Source organism: Apteryx rowi, unplaced genomic scaffold (assembly GCF_003343035.1).
Source record: "Apteryx rowi isolate R43461 unplaced genomic scaffold, aptRow1 scaffold_9, whole genome shotgun sequence".
NCBI classification, from domain to species: domain Eukaryota; kingdom Metazoa; phylum Chordata; class Aves; order Apterygiformes; family Apterygidae; genus Apteryx; species Apteryx rowi.
In genome coordinates this window covers 653,507-669,343 of record NW_020451204.1, presented here as the reverse complement: position 1 = coordinate 669,343, position 15,837 = coordinate 653,507, and the positions used below count along the sequence as shown (strand labels likewise).

General features: G+C 49.4%; 1 protein-coding gene across 1 annotated transcript; it reads right to left on the bottom strand.

The window, feature by feature from the left end:
* Window positions 1-2,000: 2,000 nt before the first annotated feature.
* Window positions 2,001-11,999, bottom strand: GDI2 (GDP dissociation inhibitor 2). Its single transcript, XM_026091122.1, has 10 exons — window positions 11,862-11,999; window positions 10,869-10,968; window positions 9,373-9,507; window positions 7,782-7,980; window positions 7,258-7,389; window positions 5,870-5,969; window positions 4,686-4,857; window positions 3,437-3,581; window positions 3,062-3,116; window positions 2,001-2,977 (listed from the first exon to the last, which is right to left on the bottom strand). The coding sequence occupies exons 1-10, from the start codon at window positions 11,946-11,948 to the stop codon at window positions 2,822-2,824; spliced, it is 1,281 nt and encodes a 426-aa protein (XP_025946907.1). The 5' UTR covers window positions 11,949-11,999; the 3' UTR covers window positions 2,001-2,821.
* Window positions 12,000-15,837: the final 3,838 nt, after the last annotated feature.

The window sequence follows — 15,837 nt, the reverse complement described above, 5'->3', positions numbered from 1 at the left end:
AAAGGTTCTGTAGATATAGAAATTATTTAAAGATGGCTAACGCAACTCCTCCTGAGGACTTGCTTGCTGCCATCGGGTTGTGCGTAGACCAAGTTATTTTAATGTTATACAGAGTTTTAAATTATTTGAGCGTTTTTTTTTAAGCCGATCAGCGCAGCTGACAACGGAAAAAAAAGGAGGAAAACAAAACCACCACAAAACCGGATACTTGAAGGTTAGGAGCGACACTAGTCCGCTACAAGCGCTGTGTTTTCTCCCTGTCGCTGTACATACTGTACACAAGATGCATGTGCTTCGGCTTAGGGGTGGGGTGTATATTTTAAGCGCTTTGGGGGAATTTTGCTCGACGCTCGACACTACGTTTCCCGCTGCCCGCGTTGCCTGTACCCCGTCCCTGCGGGGACTCCGCTCGCCGCCTTCCGCCTGTACAGAAAAGTCCTGTAAATAACCGGCCACCAGGCCCAGGGAGCAAAAGCTTTTATTTATGGTAGCCTCGAACAACCGCGCCCCCCGAAAGGAGAGCTCGGCACTAAGGAGCTTTGTAAAATACCCGTGCAGCTCTTCGGAGGACATGTTTTGTAACTGTTCTTTGGTTTTTTTTTTTTTAATAAAATGATCTAAGACGTTATGTACAGGATGACTTTGTACAGAGCTTGACTAATAAAACCAGAAAATGACGTTTCAGGCACTGGTGCTCGCTCGCTGGGCATTTCCCCACTCAGCACCCAAGAGGGGGGTGACAGTAACTTTCCCTCTTAATGGGTAAATTAGAAATTATTATTTTTTAAATAGTAGTGAAGGCAGCGCTCGTGGAAGCAGGGCGAAGCAAAGCCACTCCGTGCTCCCGCCGCGGGGGCCCTCCGCTGGGGCGGAYGCCACAGACCAGGGCGTTTGCTTCTAAAGCTGCTCAAGGACCGAGCAGGTTACAGCACGGAGCGGGGCAGCAGCTCATTCCTGCGCCGGGATTTTCTCCCGCAGCAATCCCTGCCGGCTAAACGCCTCTCGGACAGCTCAGCTGGTGCCTGGGATGCTGCTTATCTGGAGAGCCTAGGCCGCCGCAAGCGCCCAAGCAGCTGCTGGGAGAGGAAACAGGCGCAAGGGAGGGCGGCCGCGCGCCGCCGCCACCACCACACCTCGCTCCGAGGGCCGGAAAGCCGCTCACCGGAATTGGTGCCAACACCGGGCGAGAGGAAGTGCTGAAAGCCCCTAACCCCAGGCAAGGGAGGAAGGAAACGAGTAGCTACGGCCCAAGTTTCGGCAGGCCACAGGCCTGCGAAGGGGCTGCGGCACAAAAGTGCAGTTCCCTCTTCGGCAGAAGCCTGCACAAGGGCTGTGTGGAGACGGCAACGGAGAAGAACACAAACCAGCGACCCCCCGCGCTTCCCGGCACAGCGGCCGAGATGGGCTCTTGGTGCAAGAGAAGCCTCATTCCAACTCGCTCCCTCACCTTTCCTCGCGGTGGCACCACGGTGAAGAAATGCAAGCCACACTCCTTGCGGCACGACCGTCCCCCAGCGCAAGACCGCTTAAGGTTGTAACACGTTCCGAGCCCAGGGATGCGCAAGGATCCATGGAGAAGATCGGCATCTCACTGAAAAGCGTGGTGCTCACATAAAAGAACAGCAAGAGCCGTTTGCTACCGCACCAGGCAGGAGCCGTTGCTGGCTGCAGGCACTAGCAGGGTAGGCGTGAGGAGAGCGCGCGCTTGCTCCTACTGCCGGCTTTAGCCACGCTCTGGTCCTCAGAGATGGACCTGGGGCTGCTGCATCTTCTCCCCTGCTCAGCTGGAGCCTGGCAATCAGCCCCGGCCAAAAGCAGCCTGCCCCAGAGCAACCGGAGACAGCGGCGGGTGGGAAGCCAAACCAAGGACTTTAGAGCCTGTGTTTCCTACCGTGAAACGCTCCGCACTGTCCGAGTTCCACCCTGGCAGGCGGAGAAGCAAGAGCTCTCAAAGGAGATGCTGCTTGTACCACTGAAGTGAATCAGACCAGAGCCCAGGACTGGTTTCCAGAATTTGGCTTTACTTTGCAGTACAGAAATCATTTGGAGCCTTCAGGAGACACAAGAAGCACAGGCTCTGTCATATCGATACCGCAGTGCAGTTTGGTCCATCCGAGAAGCCTCTAGGGTACAGAAAATACTTTCACATCTTGCCTGCTCTGTAATTTGTTCTCTCAATTTTATTAGATTAAAACACAAAGGAGCCTTAGGCACAGCTGTGTCCCAACCGATGTAAACAGGTTTCGAAGCTTAAGTGTAGCTTAAGTTCTGTGCCCAGAACTACGCCAACATTCGCTGCTACAATAGATGTGGGCTTTGTCCATAATACAACTTGCCACAGAGTTAGATTGATGGGAGAGACTTTAGGGATGCTGTCCACAATAATGGAGTGCTCAGTTTCTATTTTCCTTGATAACAGGTTTGAGTGACAACTGTCACATTTACTAGTTCACCAGAAGCACATAATTGTGAAGGATGTTTACAAATGATTAAAAATACAAGGTAAGACACAGCTGTCAATGAGTTATTTCAATCTGCACCAACGTCTAAGTCTGCCAAAAAGGTTCAGTCTGCTTTGCGCTTACAAGGTTAGTCGTTAAATCAGTCAGTAATTTGCCAGATTCTGGACAGCAGCCCTACTAGAATGAAATAATTAACACATGATATCCAAAAGGGGAACATTACCAGTGCAGTACTCTTCAATCTCTCAGAGATGGGATTACAAAAGCAGGCCTTACAATATTGAATTTCATACAGTGTTCATTAAGTTCCTTATATATTCATATTAGCCGATTTAATTTCTCCTAATTAGAGATGCTCATTACTGCTGCTCCTCCTCCCCATAGATGTCGTTCTTCTTGCGCTTCATCTCCTCGAAGTCAAACTCTGATCCCATCATCCTCTTATAAATATCTTTGATGTCATCGCACGTCGTCTCAAAGTGAGTGGTAGCGTCGTAGGTGCGAGAAATGAAGATCTGGAAAGAGAAGGAGCAGTTTAGCACTGAGGCTCGAGGCTCTCTCCCCGCGTGCAGTCAGCTACGAGCTCGGCGCTTACAAACCTGGCTTTCGGTTCCCAAGTCAGTTGGTGCAAACAGGTCGCTGATGCTAACGAACCTGCAAGAAAAGGAAGCTTCTTCAGAGCGGTTTAAAGCTTTCCCGGGCATCAATATCGATGTAAAAACTACTGAAACGAAGGGCATTGCTCGGCCTAGTGCTAGTGCGTAGGACAAGCAGACCGGGGTGAATAATGCCCGTCTAGGTACAGAGGAATTTCAGTTTTTCAACACCTCTCACGGCCAACTGGCCGTTAGTCCCTTTGCACCTTTGCTCCTCACGCTGGAGGCACCGGTGTTCCCCGGCGCCAGCGAGCCTCGCTCGCAGCCCAGAGCGGCGGGGCGAGCGCGGAGGGGGAAGGGGACTCGTCGAGGGCTTACTTCTGCTCAATGGGCTCCAAGAGGTCCAAAGCCGGCTTGATTTCCTTCTCCGGGTCTGCGGTTTCCACAGTAGTGCTGGCAATGGCGATGTACTTCCCCTGCGCCGCCACGTTGTGCGCGGAGGAGATCATGCAGACGTAGATATCTGGAGAAGCACACCACAGCGGCCAGGTCAGCGCACACCAGGCAACAACCGCAAGCCGACAGCCCGAGTCCGGGCCACGTCCTCCGAGAAGCCTCCTCCAGCTGGCTCACACACTCACATCCCCTTCCTCATTATCCTGCCACCCGTACCCATGCCAACAGGCTAGAAATACTCGAATAAGTTCAGTGCAAGTCCTTGTCCTGGAGTCCTAGAGGTCCTTCACAGTCTCTTGGCTTAGGAGCCTGGACACAAGTACCCCTGTGAGAGCTCCGAAATTCAGTAGCTTGTGGCTACGATGGCTCCTGAAAGCAAGCGGGGCTCCCAAAAGCGAGTTCACCTCTGCTCAAGGACAAGGGGGCAGCTCTGCAGGACTAGACCGACGCAGCTACCTCCACTAGGAGGCCTTTCCCCACCAGCCTCCTCCACACACCGCCCTTGTTCCACCTCCCAGAGCACCCGCAACGCTCTGCAGCTGCTTCACCCAATTTGGGCTTCTTGCTTCTCCCCTTCTCCAGGCCACAGGAGCCTCTATTTCTCCTACCTCTCCCACAGCTGCTCTAATGCACAACTGAAGCACGGCCTTGTGGTGGCCTAGAGGGTTTCAGGACAGCAGTTTGAACACTGAGATGCACCACAGTTCAGCTAATATTCGGAAATGAGAAGCTACCACCACAATCACCATCGCTCCCTGGCGCGGCAGAGAGCCACTGCTGTCAGGAGTTACCGTACCGAAGGGTCGCAGGAGCGACGCCAAGCAGCAGTGACACAGAACAAGCCCAGAAGACAGGTACTCTCAGGAAAAGGATGAGCAAAGGCATTCAGGGGTCAAAAAGCTTCACTCCAACATTGCAGGGCCCAGAAGGGAGCTGAGGAGCTTGCCCTGAAGCCCCAAGGACATTGAAAGGAGTCCCTCCAGAAGGAGCACCCCTTCCCTTCGTGAAGTTTGCCACAGGGGTTGCACTAAAAGCAATTTTCCCGATTGATACTCTTTTCACCGGACCATCGAAACGCATATTTGGACCAAGGCCATTCAGTGAGCACGCTGCCTTAATCCAAGTGCTCGCAGATCTACGTATGACCTGACGGTCACTGCTCTTCACACACCTGATTTCCGGTTGACCTGGTTCTGTGGAATGATGATCTGGCATGAGTTGGCATCATTCGTATTCTTGATGGGGTGGCTTAAGATACAGATTACTCGAATCACTTGGCCAACCTTTGTCACACGGTCTGAAACGTAGCTGGGGTCGCAGATGAGCTGTTTGCAGCGAGCGACCTGCAAAGACGGACGAGCATTAAGTGCTCCGTTGACCGGAGCGTGGAAATTCATACACAGATAGTTCAAGCAAACAGAATCCTGCTGACTCCAGGGAAAAGTCAACAAGATCAGTCTGAGGACCCCGATCGCACCAGATTTTTATTTCACTGCCAGCAGCATGCCACGCTTGGACAATCCAAGTCTCAGGGCATCACTCTTACAAAGAGTGCATATGGCCGCTTGATAGATCACATCTTCCGCTTGCCTCTTATTCAATACATAATTAAGCTTTAACTACACCAGAGTCCAGTCTAGGACCATAACTTGCTGCGGTCAAGATCGAACCAAAGAGTTAAAAACTGATAGTTCGGCATCAGGATTTGTTTTATGGTACTAGGTTAAAGTTGACCCATCTGAAGCCTCCAGGTGCCTCGCACTTGGGCACATCACTCCAGAACACAGATTATCACCTCTCTGCTGCTGCTAGCTGGGAGGCACCATGCCTGATCCAGAAGGGACAACTGTTAAACTGTCCCGCAAAGCTCCCACTCCGGTTGACAGCGCATTTATAGCTTCCAAGCAGCTCTCAACGCTCTTGCTAGTTTTGTATTGCCAGGTTAAGCAGCAGCTGTGGAAAGGTTGTGCACCAGAAGTCTGAGCAGCTACTACTTAATGTCAAGGGCAGAGTTGGTTTCACATCCAGGTTAGACGCAACCAAGTGGCTCTTTTCCAGTTTTGCTCGGCTAACTGATTCAGAAGACAATCTTGTCACCTCAAGGAGACATTACTCCAACTCCTGGAGTCGTATTTCTGTACTACTCACCACAGAAGTGATAACGTGTCTTGAACTCACTAAATGAGTGAATTGGCATGGGGGAAAAACTGCACTTGCCATGCGATTTTAGTCCTAGGACTTCAGCGAGGATTTTATATTAAATTTATTCAGACCGACAATGAGAACTTTATTTTGAGAGACAAGATGGGGGGTTCTTGAGCAAGGAGTATTTGAAAGAACCGCAAGGTACCGTACCTCTCCTTCGGATTTCACGCCAACCACTTTGCCATTTTCTATCACAATCTCTTCAATCGGCTTGTTCAGCATGTAGGTGCCCCCATAAATGGCACTTAGCCTGCAAGAGTAATGCCACTTTAGCATGCTTTTTTTTTGGTTTTGAAACCTCCCCCTTCCAGCCCCTTGTTTCTGCTCCACTTCAAAGAACCACACATTTTCAGGACATTTTCCAATTTTTTGTAGCTTCCTGACCGTGTCAGGTGTCAGCCAGAGGATCCAGGTGCAGTGGGAAACAGCACATGCGCTACCTCAAGGTTTGGTTTCCTACTGCTGTTCTGTGGGCTATTTTAAACCACCTCCGACCTAGACCATGACCAGAACTAGACCATCTCTAAATTCCTGAATTGCTGTCCCGGATGCTGTTCATTCGGCAAGATGGGGAGACAATTACGCCCGCCCTGGGGGAGCGCAGAGCGCTCCGCATTGAGAACAGCGGCAGCTTTCTACCGAAGCGAGCCTCTTCAAGAGGAAGAGCGATCTTGTTGCTTCGTTGAACACCGTCTCTACCAGCTGATCGGTCAAATCAGCATCTTGTACCTCTTCAAAATACACTGCTTAAACTTCTGCCATTCTTTCTGCAAGGCATCAGCCAGTATTTGGGGCAAGTCATAGGTGCAGTTACACGCAGCTAAAGAGAACCTGCTTGGCATCACAACCCAGATGGTCCCGTGTAAATCCTGCGGGCTACGCTGGATAGGCAAATCCAGCCTCTTGGAATTCATGCTGCAAGCAGGATCCGTGTGAACAATCCCCAAAATATTGCCATTAACAGAAACTGCAATAAGCAAGCCCACAAACCGGAATCTCTCATGGAGGCAGTTGCTTCTCGATTAAGATAATTGGAGAGCCATTAATACCTGCAAATATTTTTACTGCAGCATCATGTTCTAGAAGTCTGACCGTGACTCTGTACAGCTGACTCTCCACCAGATGCCAAAGCAGGCTCATCAAGTGAGCAGATTTAAGCTCCAGCAATAAACAGACTTCAGGACACGACACCGATGGCTTCGTTCCAACTAAGACCAGAGAGGAACTTGCTTATAGCACTTAATTCAGTTAGAGCAGGGACCAGATGGCCCCAAGTCTAACGGAGGACAGAGACCACGGCCAAGCTTTTCCTTTCAGAGTTCGCTCAGCCCAGCCCATCTTCGTTTCCCACGTGCAGGGAGGAGATGGGCCAGGGTTACCACTCCGGTGCTGACGGATGCCACACTGGTACTTGAGATTTTTTTTTTTTTTTAATTTCAATTTTCATAACAGGCAACTCCTACAGCTCTAGGGGAGGAGACCTACAGTGCCCACGTAGCCCCAGACACAGAAAATGAAGTCCATAAACAAGTTCTCACCTTGCAAATCCCTGGGGCAGCTCTCCAAGGCCGTAGAGCGGATAAAGGTAAGGGCTTTTACCATATCTAGCCAGCGACTCACTGTAGAGCTTAATCCTGTTGATTGTTTCCTGGCAGGGTTGATCTAGATAGCTAGAGGGGGCAGTTACAAGATTTGCAATGTTTCACAAACAAAGATTCACAGCAGAATAGGTTTAGACAAGCAAAAGCATTTACTTCCCGTGAAGTTTCCTTCCCCCCCTTCCAGCTGTACCTTGCGAGCTTTTCCCCTCAAGAGCTCTTTCAAAAACACTTAACATCACAGGGGGGTTTATTCAGGAAGTAGATACTTCCTTAACCCAAGCAACCCACATAGCAGAGGAGGCTATTTTAAGAGCTCCATTCCGGAATACGGCACCGAATGATGGACACACCATGTGCGCGCCTGACGCTGTACCGACAGCCTACCCTCAACTCGCAAGGCCGCTGCTGGAAGCCTCGAGCAACGCCAGCGCATTCGGGGAAGCGAGCGAGCCCATACTTACTCATCGGTCCTGTAGAGAGCCAGGGCATGGCCCGTGAAATCTATAACATCTTGGCCCAAGTCAAATTTCTTATAGACGTCGCGCATGGTGGTCTTCTTGGGGTCAACGCCTTCAAAAGTTCGGGGGTCGTTTTCATCAAAGTTGGCAACGTACACTAGGAATTTCCTGAACCGACGTTTCTCAAACAAGCCCATTAAGCCTAAAAACAAGTTATTTCGTCAGAACTCACACAGGTACCAGAAGCCAGCTTCTTCCATTTCCACAGAATATCAGAGGTAGGATAAGAACCGAGCGTTTCAAACTGCACTCAATAACGTGGAGTTCGGCCTTAGGTAAAGGCTCAGCAAGACTCTCCAAGCAAAGAGGCTCAGAATTTTAGACCCACAAACATCTGCCAAGCCAGTTTGTACCACATCGTCCCCACGTACCACATCTCAAGGTGCGGTAAGGCCAATTTAGAGGCATATTTGAGGCATCGCTGGAGGTTGGGCTTCTACACTACTTCCAGTTGCCGGATGTGCGAAAGCTCAGAGAACAACTTCTGCTCAGCCCAGTGCAAGGTACAACCTGGGCTTCCGCAGGCAGAGAGCTGTGTTCTGCCACCTACTGCACTTAACATTAAAGCAAGCGGCCTCGGGCTCTCCCACAGCCTCCCCAAGGAACTAGCGAGTGCTGCTACGGTCAAAACTTCAAACATGAGATCGGACAAGGCCCCGTTTATCTGTCTTACTTTCGACAGTTTGCAAAAGCAAGACTGGGCTGCCCCAGCTGAGTGAAGGCAGACACAGCACCAAAGGCACCTTCTATCTCTGCCGCTTTGCCAGGCTCTTCAGAGACCTCCTACAAGAGGGCAGCGCTGCCCAATTGAGGGGACAACAGACATCTGCCACCAAGAAGGCTCCAACGTACAGACAAGCTACATCTGTGGGCCCTATTTGCAGCAGTCACTTTATCGTGCGACTTTTCAGACATGATACTATATACATCAAGCAGCTGAAGTTAATGGACTGCCCTCTGCTAGCTCCTAATGCGACCCACTAAGCTCTTATGAATGATCAGTAGCTCTATCTGAAGAGTGAAATTTAAGCAGACTGCAACAATTAAGATTGAGCAAGGTACCGCATTACTGAATTAGTCATTCCAATTTGCCTGCTGACAACCGCTACAGCATTTTTCACATACAATTCTGTCAGACAAGGACCCAGCATTAAATATTGATGGCAAATCTAGAAGCATAATCCCTGAACATAACCTTTCAAGGAAGTAAAACACTGCCAATTTCTCATCAGATGAGCCACAGATCAGGCGGCTTGACCAGTTCCGCTTGTACGCTACAGGAAAACAAAAAACCCCAGGTTCAGGGAGCCCAAGACTCGCACTGCAAGTGGTATTTGAAGTCAGGTGGGATGCAGAAGAACCCTAGGCTAAGCACAGCTTGTTACAGAAATGGAGTCCACACAGACAGCGCCACGTGAGCAGAGTAAGATTTCTTTTCTACGCAAGCGCAGACTGAACATCCCGAGATTTCGGGCTCGCCTTTGTTTAGAGACGGCAGCCTCAGAAGGAAACAAAGCCAGGCGTAACTACTCACTGGATGCCAAGGCTTCTGCCTCAGTGGAAGGAACTTTGTAGATCTTTCCTCCCTTGTAGACAAAGCTTCCTTCGATCACCTTGAAGTCTAAGTAGCGAGTGACTTCTGTGTAGAGCAGCATCTTTACCAACTGACCTGTAAAGGAGGTTTGGCACACGTCAACCAGCTGTTCCGTAGTCAGAAGTCAAAAAGAGGACAGTTCCTCCTGCAGGGCAGAAGGTTCTTCCAACAGGCAGCAAAACCCTTCACAGGCAGTACCACGTTCAACCCACACGATTCCTACACCTTTACGTAACAGTCGGGGTGCGGCAGATACTCACTGCTACATTGTTAGGCAGTTTTAAGGCTTGTTTACAGCCAGGTTACAGCTTCCTTGTCACTACTCCCATTTCCATTAGAGCTTTGAGTAAAAAACAACCTTGCAGCATGTCAATCCACTGCAGCACGCTGCTACTCTTTGCTTCCTGCAGATTATTCGTGCTCAACATGACCAACAAGGTCACATCAGTGGACCACAACAGATCCCTGTCCTCGTTATTCAGATGTAGCACAATTTGCATATTAGTTGTCCAGCCACTTTACCACAAATTAGTCCCCGGCTGGCAAGCGGCGAGAGTCAATATTTGCCCTCTTAGCTGTCCCCACCCGCTGTTACACACCCAGAAGGATGCTGTCGCCTGGAAGCGTATCAAAGTGAGATTTCTACGCAAGTTAAAGTTTTGCACAAGGAGTACGCCGACACTGCGGCAACCAAACCTTGACTGGAACCCACCACGTCTTCCCCTGTAACCTTGAGCAAGACTGGCATTACAAAACTAGAACTACCTCCTTGCATTTCAGAGGGAAGCGGTTCCAGGAGCAAGCGCTCGGCTTTTGGCAGAGCGAGGGCCCAGGAAGCCAGGTCTCGTGCTCGTTTGCATTGCAAACCACCTCGCCGATAGCAGCGTTTGGTCCAGAAGACCTGTCTCGGTAGGAGGACACTGGGATTAAGGAATGAGGGTTGGTAGCATCCATAAAGGATGACAAGAGTCTGCAAGCCATAAGATGAGAACAAAGGGGATCAAGAAATTAACAGTCACCATGGAATCATCCGTTTCCTCCTAAACCACAGAAGAATCATAACGCACAAGTTCACAGCATTGACTCCRGCTAGGAATTCAAACACTTGCTTTAAAAGCGTATGTTGAAAAACGGCCGTTCAAACCTTCAGGCATGCCACTGCTAGGCGCTTCAAGCTGGAACCACGTACCGAGTTTGAGAGGTTCACAGCCAAAACAACCCTCAGAACGAGAGCCGTGGTACTTCTGGCGTGAACGCCTGTCTGCATGCAGATCATCTCAAGTGAGCTTTCAGCAGCTCTTTAATTAACGCTTCAACAAGTTCAGGAAGAGATAGCTTGAAGGGCTGTTTATTTGATCACAACGCGGAGGATTAACCCAGGCTGAAGGTCCCAAGCTAAGCTTACAAGGCAGATTTGGAAGCTCAGTATCACTTACCATTAGCCATAAGGAATTTTGGAATTAGGTCCACGTTCCAGTCTCTTCCCCGTCCCATAGATTCTGGTGGAGTTCCTGGTAGATTAAACCTTTTGTAGAGCTTTGGGAGAGAATGAGACTCATTGTAGCAGAGGAAATAGCTACGGGTATAATTTCTCCCCGCAACACGCTTCTCGCCCTCATAAGTCCCTAGCCGGTCATAAGCTCTTCACATCAAGCTTCCTGCCAGTGTTTTAACTTAAATTGGACTTCTGATGCAATACACAAAGCATATCCTGTAAATCCTTACAGTAAGAATCAAGCGGGGTTATTTTGCTCATCCAGTCTTTCTTCCCCCAAGGCTTAAAGGTTGGGAATTTATGACCTGCTGAAATACTATTTAACATAGCTAATCTGATCAAAATGCCTGCTTCAGGAGAGGGCAGGCTCCTCCATATACCTAAATCAGATTTCCAACTACGAGTATTTAACCCAGCGAAGCAGTGAGGAGAGCAGTGATTTCCTGACATTTGATTAATCAGCCATGCCATCGGCTTTAGGGGACTACACGACCACGCAGCACGCGCGGTCACAGAAGAGGGAGCTGTCTATTCAGCCGGAAGCGTTCGCAGACCACGGATCAAGACAGCCGGCGTAACGTCAAGGCGCACACGCCATTTGGAAGGCCAGCATTCATCGGCAAGCGCAGCAGTAACAATTCAGCTGAAAAGTCTGTCTAGCCGCTGGGCGTTACACCCCTAAGCGATCGCTCAAATGCTGTGGGTTTGAGCCTAGGCTAGAATCTACAGAGAACAAATGCTATACACCGAGTATAAACGTACACACTGGTTTCTCCCCCACTATTATCTAACACAGAAAGACCACGAGGCATTTTTAGTAAAAGAAAACCCTTAAAATAATTACTTTGAATCCACCCCCAGGGCAGCAAGAAGTAAAGTCCCCTTTATAGGCCTGAGGAGAACACACCAGCCAGATGTCAGCCCCGGTACTTACATCCTCCAGGGGTGTAATGGATGCACTTTCCCCTCCATAGTAAGAGTTACGGTCCATGTGAAGGACTTTCTTTCCATTCACTGACATGATACCAGAGAGGATGCATTCCTACGGAGAGAGGAAATTAGAAGATGCAAAGGAGAAGTTATTTGCATTTGAGTCTCCGTTCCAGTTTACTGACGATACTTTCTCAAAGAACGTGTTCAGACAGCCTGCCGCATGACTAGATTTGAAGGTACACGCACGCTCCTTTGCTTTGAAGGAATACACGGGGACACGCAAGTCAGCAGACAGCTACTCTTAGAGGGCACAGGTAGCACAAGCACCAAAATCTTAAAGTTATTTAGGAGCTTTACCATGTCACTACACACTTTGCTATCCTTGCTATGTACCTGCTTAGATTAAAAATAATAATAATAAAAAAAAGAGATTACTTTGAGCAACAGATCAGCTGCTAGGTCTGAATCTGATACCAAGAGGCTGAGAATAATCTCGGAGGAACCCAAATTCTCACTTGCAGAGCCAACTAGGGACTTGCGCGGCTAAATCCCCATTAAAACATGACTTTCCAACTAACCCAGTCACCAGCTCTGGCATTCTCAAGCCAAACAGCGTAACAAGAGCTTGAATACTTGCCCACTTAGAACCGCTTGATCACAGGAGTACATGAATTACTGTTCTTCTGTGCTCTGCCTCAACTCTCTCCAATGACATTACATCTAAAATTCAGTTCTCACTCAGCCTCAACCTCCGCACACATTTATCGAGTTCACAGGTCTCTACCACATCTCACAGCATCTGTCTTGCTATCTGTTAAAACCCAACACCTCTCAAGCCATTCAGCCGCCAAGAGATGCCATCAGGGAACATCTGCCCGCTCAGGAGTGGAAGAGCAGCTCGGCCTTCCCGGGAGACCCACGTCTCCGTGAGACCCACGTCTCCGCGAGACCCGTTAGCATTTACTCCACACACGTCTTGCCCTGCGGARCGAGGCTCTCCTCGCGTGCCGCTTCCTCCCTGCTGTGGTGTGGAAGAGACTTGCTTCAAACTCTGTTATGAAAACGTTAGCCAATACGGGTATCAGTTAGCACACGCTGCCAAACCACAGTTATAAAGCAGAAAGGCTCCCACAATATATTGTTTACATGACTTGCATATCCTACTCCAGGCAGTCCTYGGCGTAAAAGGAACTTAAAAACACTGTATAATCATCTTCGACTTCGCCAGCCAAAGAGCAACCCCCCGCACAGGCAGCTTTCAGGAAAGACTGTTTTGTTCAGAAGTGTCTCAACATCTGTAGGAGTACGGATGACGCCTGGCTTTGCAACACAGCTGGCAGCGATCGCTGCCGTTTGCACATGTGCTCACGGAGGACAGCACCAAGGACTTGCCGTTCTTGTGCTCCCAGGTTGCAACGGGCAAGTCTTCCCGGCCGCAAAAGCAGAGGTACGAACCGGTTCTGGAAGAGGAACGCACCCCTAGTAAATGTTACCGCCTAGATGCTGCAGTAATTCAATACAGGCCCCAGAGAACCACGCTAGAGCCGCTTGCCTAACGCGCAACAAAACGGAGTGATCCGACTTTAACCCACGAGGCTGCGGGTGATTCGAAACGCTGCGCTCGCAAGGCCTTCTGGTTGCCACGCTGCTTGCCATCAGCATCAGCCGCAGCRTTTGACACAGAATGGCTCCGTGATCCATCAGCCGCTCCTTCCAAAGCCACGTGATCCTCCACAGGCTCCAAATCCCTCATCAAAGCTCCTCCGCTTTTTCCAGGGAAGCGAGCAGGGTGAAGCAAGCAGAGACCCCTGCGGCAGACACGACCGCATCGAACCCTCCGTTAAGGGGCTGAGGAAGGCACGAGCCCTATAATATTCAGGAAATGCCCAAGTGACTACAGCACCAGCTGCTTTTACGACATCCATTAAAAATGTTAATGATTTACCAGGGGCATTTAGCTCAACTTGGGAATCCCGCACAAAGCTTATCAGCACTAGCCAGGGCAACCTCCTAAGTGAAACCAAATTCACCGAGCTCCGCGTGAAGGCTGCTCGTTTGACTGGTTCTCTTCAGTACAGCCTAGGGTGGTTTTTTTTTTCCCCCCCTGGAACATCCTCCAAAACACTGGCTCAGTAGCTCTGCCAGATGGTGGTAGTGGACTGCCAATTTCCATGTTGGAGCCGAGCCACGAGGAAGCTAACCAGGATTTCAAAACAAAAGAAATTATCAACTAGAAGCATGAAGTTACAGTAAAGGCTGCAGAAGCTACATCCTTTAAAGCAGATGTCAGCTGATTTCCTTCCTCCATTTAAGGAAGCTTCAAAGCATTTCTTGCCCTATCTTCTCAGAATAGTACGCTCACCGCTTGACAGYGAGCACATCCCTTCCAACCTGCCCAAACTGCAATAGAGTGAATTCAGGTATCGGCAGAAGCCCTAAGAGGTCCTAGGTGCCTTTTCAATCTCCTTTCATACCCGTTAAGGCCAATATAAGCACCCAGGTGGAGGTATTACGATACTATTTTACCCAGGGCCCATTTAACAGGCTAGTTGCATCACCCAGGTTCCAGCATCCAGCTGAAATCCCACGTCGGCCTTCTGTAGTCGCTTCCCTTTGCGGCTCAGTGCGGCAGATGAGGCAACAGCACAGTCGTAAAACACACGAGATGTACAGATACGTTTATCTTCCTAGGTCAGCAATTCCTTTCTACGGCTACGCTGGTTGACTGCTCCGACATGGCTGTACCCATCCACTGGTCTGCATCTAAGAACCGCCTGACAGGCCGTCGTGTCATTTGGGTCAGGGAGTTTGGAAAACAAACGGCCTGCAGAGATGAGGCTGGAGGCGATTTAAACTGCAAAAATTGGGAAGCTTCGGCGTTCAAATCTGTGACTTTCTGACTATTTTGTGTTATAAATATAAACCTCACAGAAACTGGTAAAGCTCAGCTACTGTTAGGCCCCGAAACAGCAAAGAAAGGGCACCAAGAAGAGCAAGAGAAAGCTCTGGATATCTAGCCTGGTTTCACCAAAATCTTGGTGTAAACGCCAATCACGGCGTACTACTATAATCCATCACTTTGGCCAGTTCAGGTTACGACGCTCTCATGGCTCCCAAGAGCTTTCGTTTTATTGCCTAATGAGCGACATAGCAAGTCCTACAGCGATCGATGTCGTCTGCACCGCTGCTCGGTCGGCTCAAATGGCCAAAGAGCGCAAAAGCACAGGACAACGTGCATCAGAAATTTAAAGACATCACATTCAATAAAAATCCATTAAAAAAATATATATATATATATATACACGCACACATATAGGAGCAAGGGATAACTCCCATGCTTGCTTAAGACCATCAGTGCTTCCCTTGCATGCATCAACTGATCACGAATAGACCTTTTGGTCACAGAAGTCCTCAGGAATTGAAGGAAGAAGTAAGTTTCTATGGATGTTCTCCAAGTAGAGCAGCAGTTCAGAAAGCCTCAAATAGACCGACAGAAATTTGAGCCAGCGTCATTACGTCTAACAGCTCTGAGGGGAGAATTCTGTACAAAATGTTTTATCAAAATCACTATCTTCAGGTTTTGGCACACTAAGAGCTCTTTCTTAGAAAGATAGGGATGTGCGGTAGTAAGCAAGAACAGTTAGATGCAGCCAATTAGCATCTTCCTGGCCCTACCGCCACGAGCTTACGCTGTCTGCACCTACCACGCTGGAGTAGACTGAGCAAGACTCAAAGCTCTGCTTAGGCACACAAACTGCAGAAGCAATTACTCACTCTACTTGGGCAATCCCCTTAGCGACCAGAGGATGATGCAAGGGACAGCGATACTCCACCTTGGTAGTCACTGTCACATTGAGGTTCTTTATTTAGGCTCCTTAAGCAATCAGGCCTGCACCTATACGATTAAATATATTTTGAACCGAAGGGTTCAGCTACTCTGCTCCTAGAGAAAGTGAACTGCACGCAGAGCGCGGCTC

What these genes read in the sequence shown, in the direction of transcription:
- GDI2 (XM_026091122.1), bottom strand. Translation starts at nt 11,948, where the DNA reads ATGTCAGTGAATGGAAAGAAAGTCCTTCACATGGACCGTAACTCTTAC. An exon ending in CCATTACACCCCTGGAGGAT is followed by an intron (nt 10,969 to 11,861) that starts GTAAGTACCGGG and finishes TCTCTCCCAAAG; the next exon opens with CTCTACAAAAGGTTTAATCT. An exon ending in TTGGAGCCCATTGAGCAGAA is followed by an intron (nt 3,117 to 3,436) that starts GTAAGCCCTCGA and finishes CTTTTCTTGCAG; the next exon opens with GTTCGTTAGCATCAGCGACC.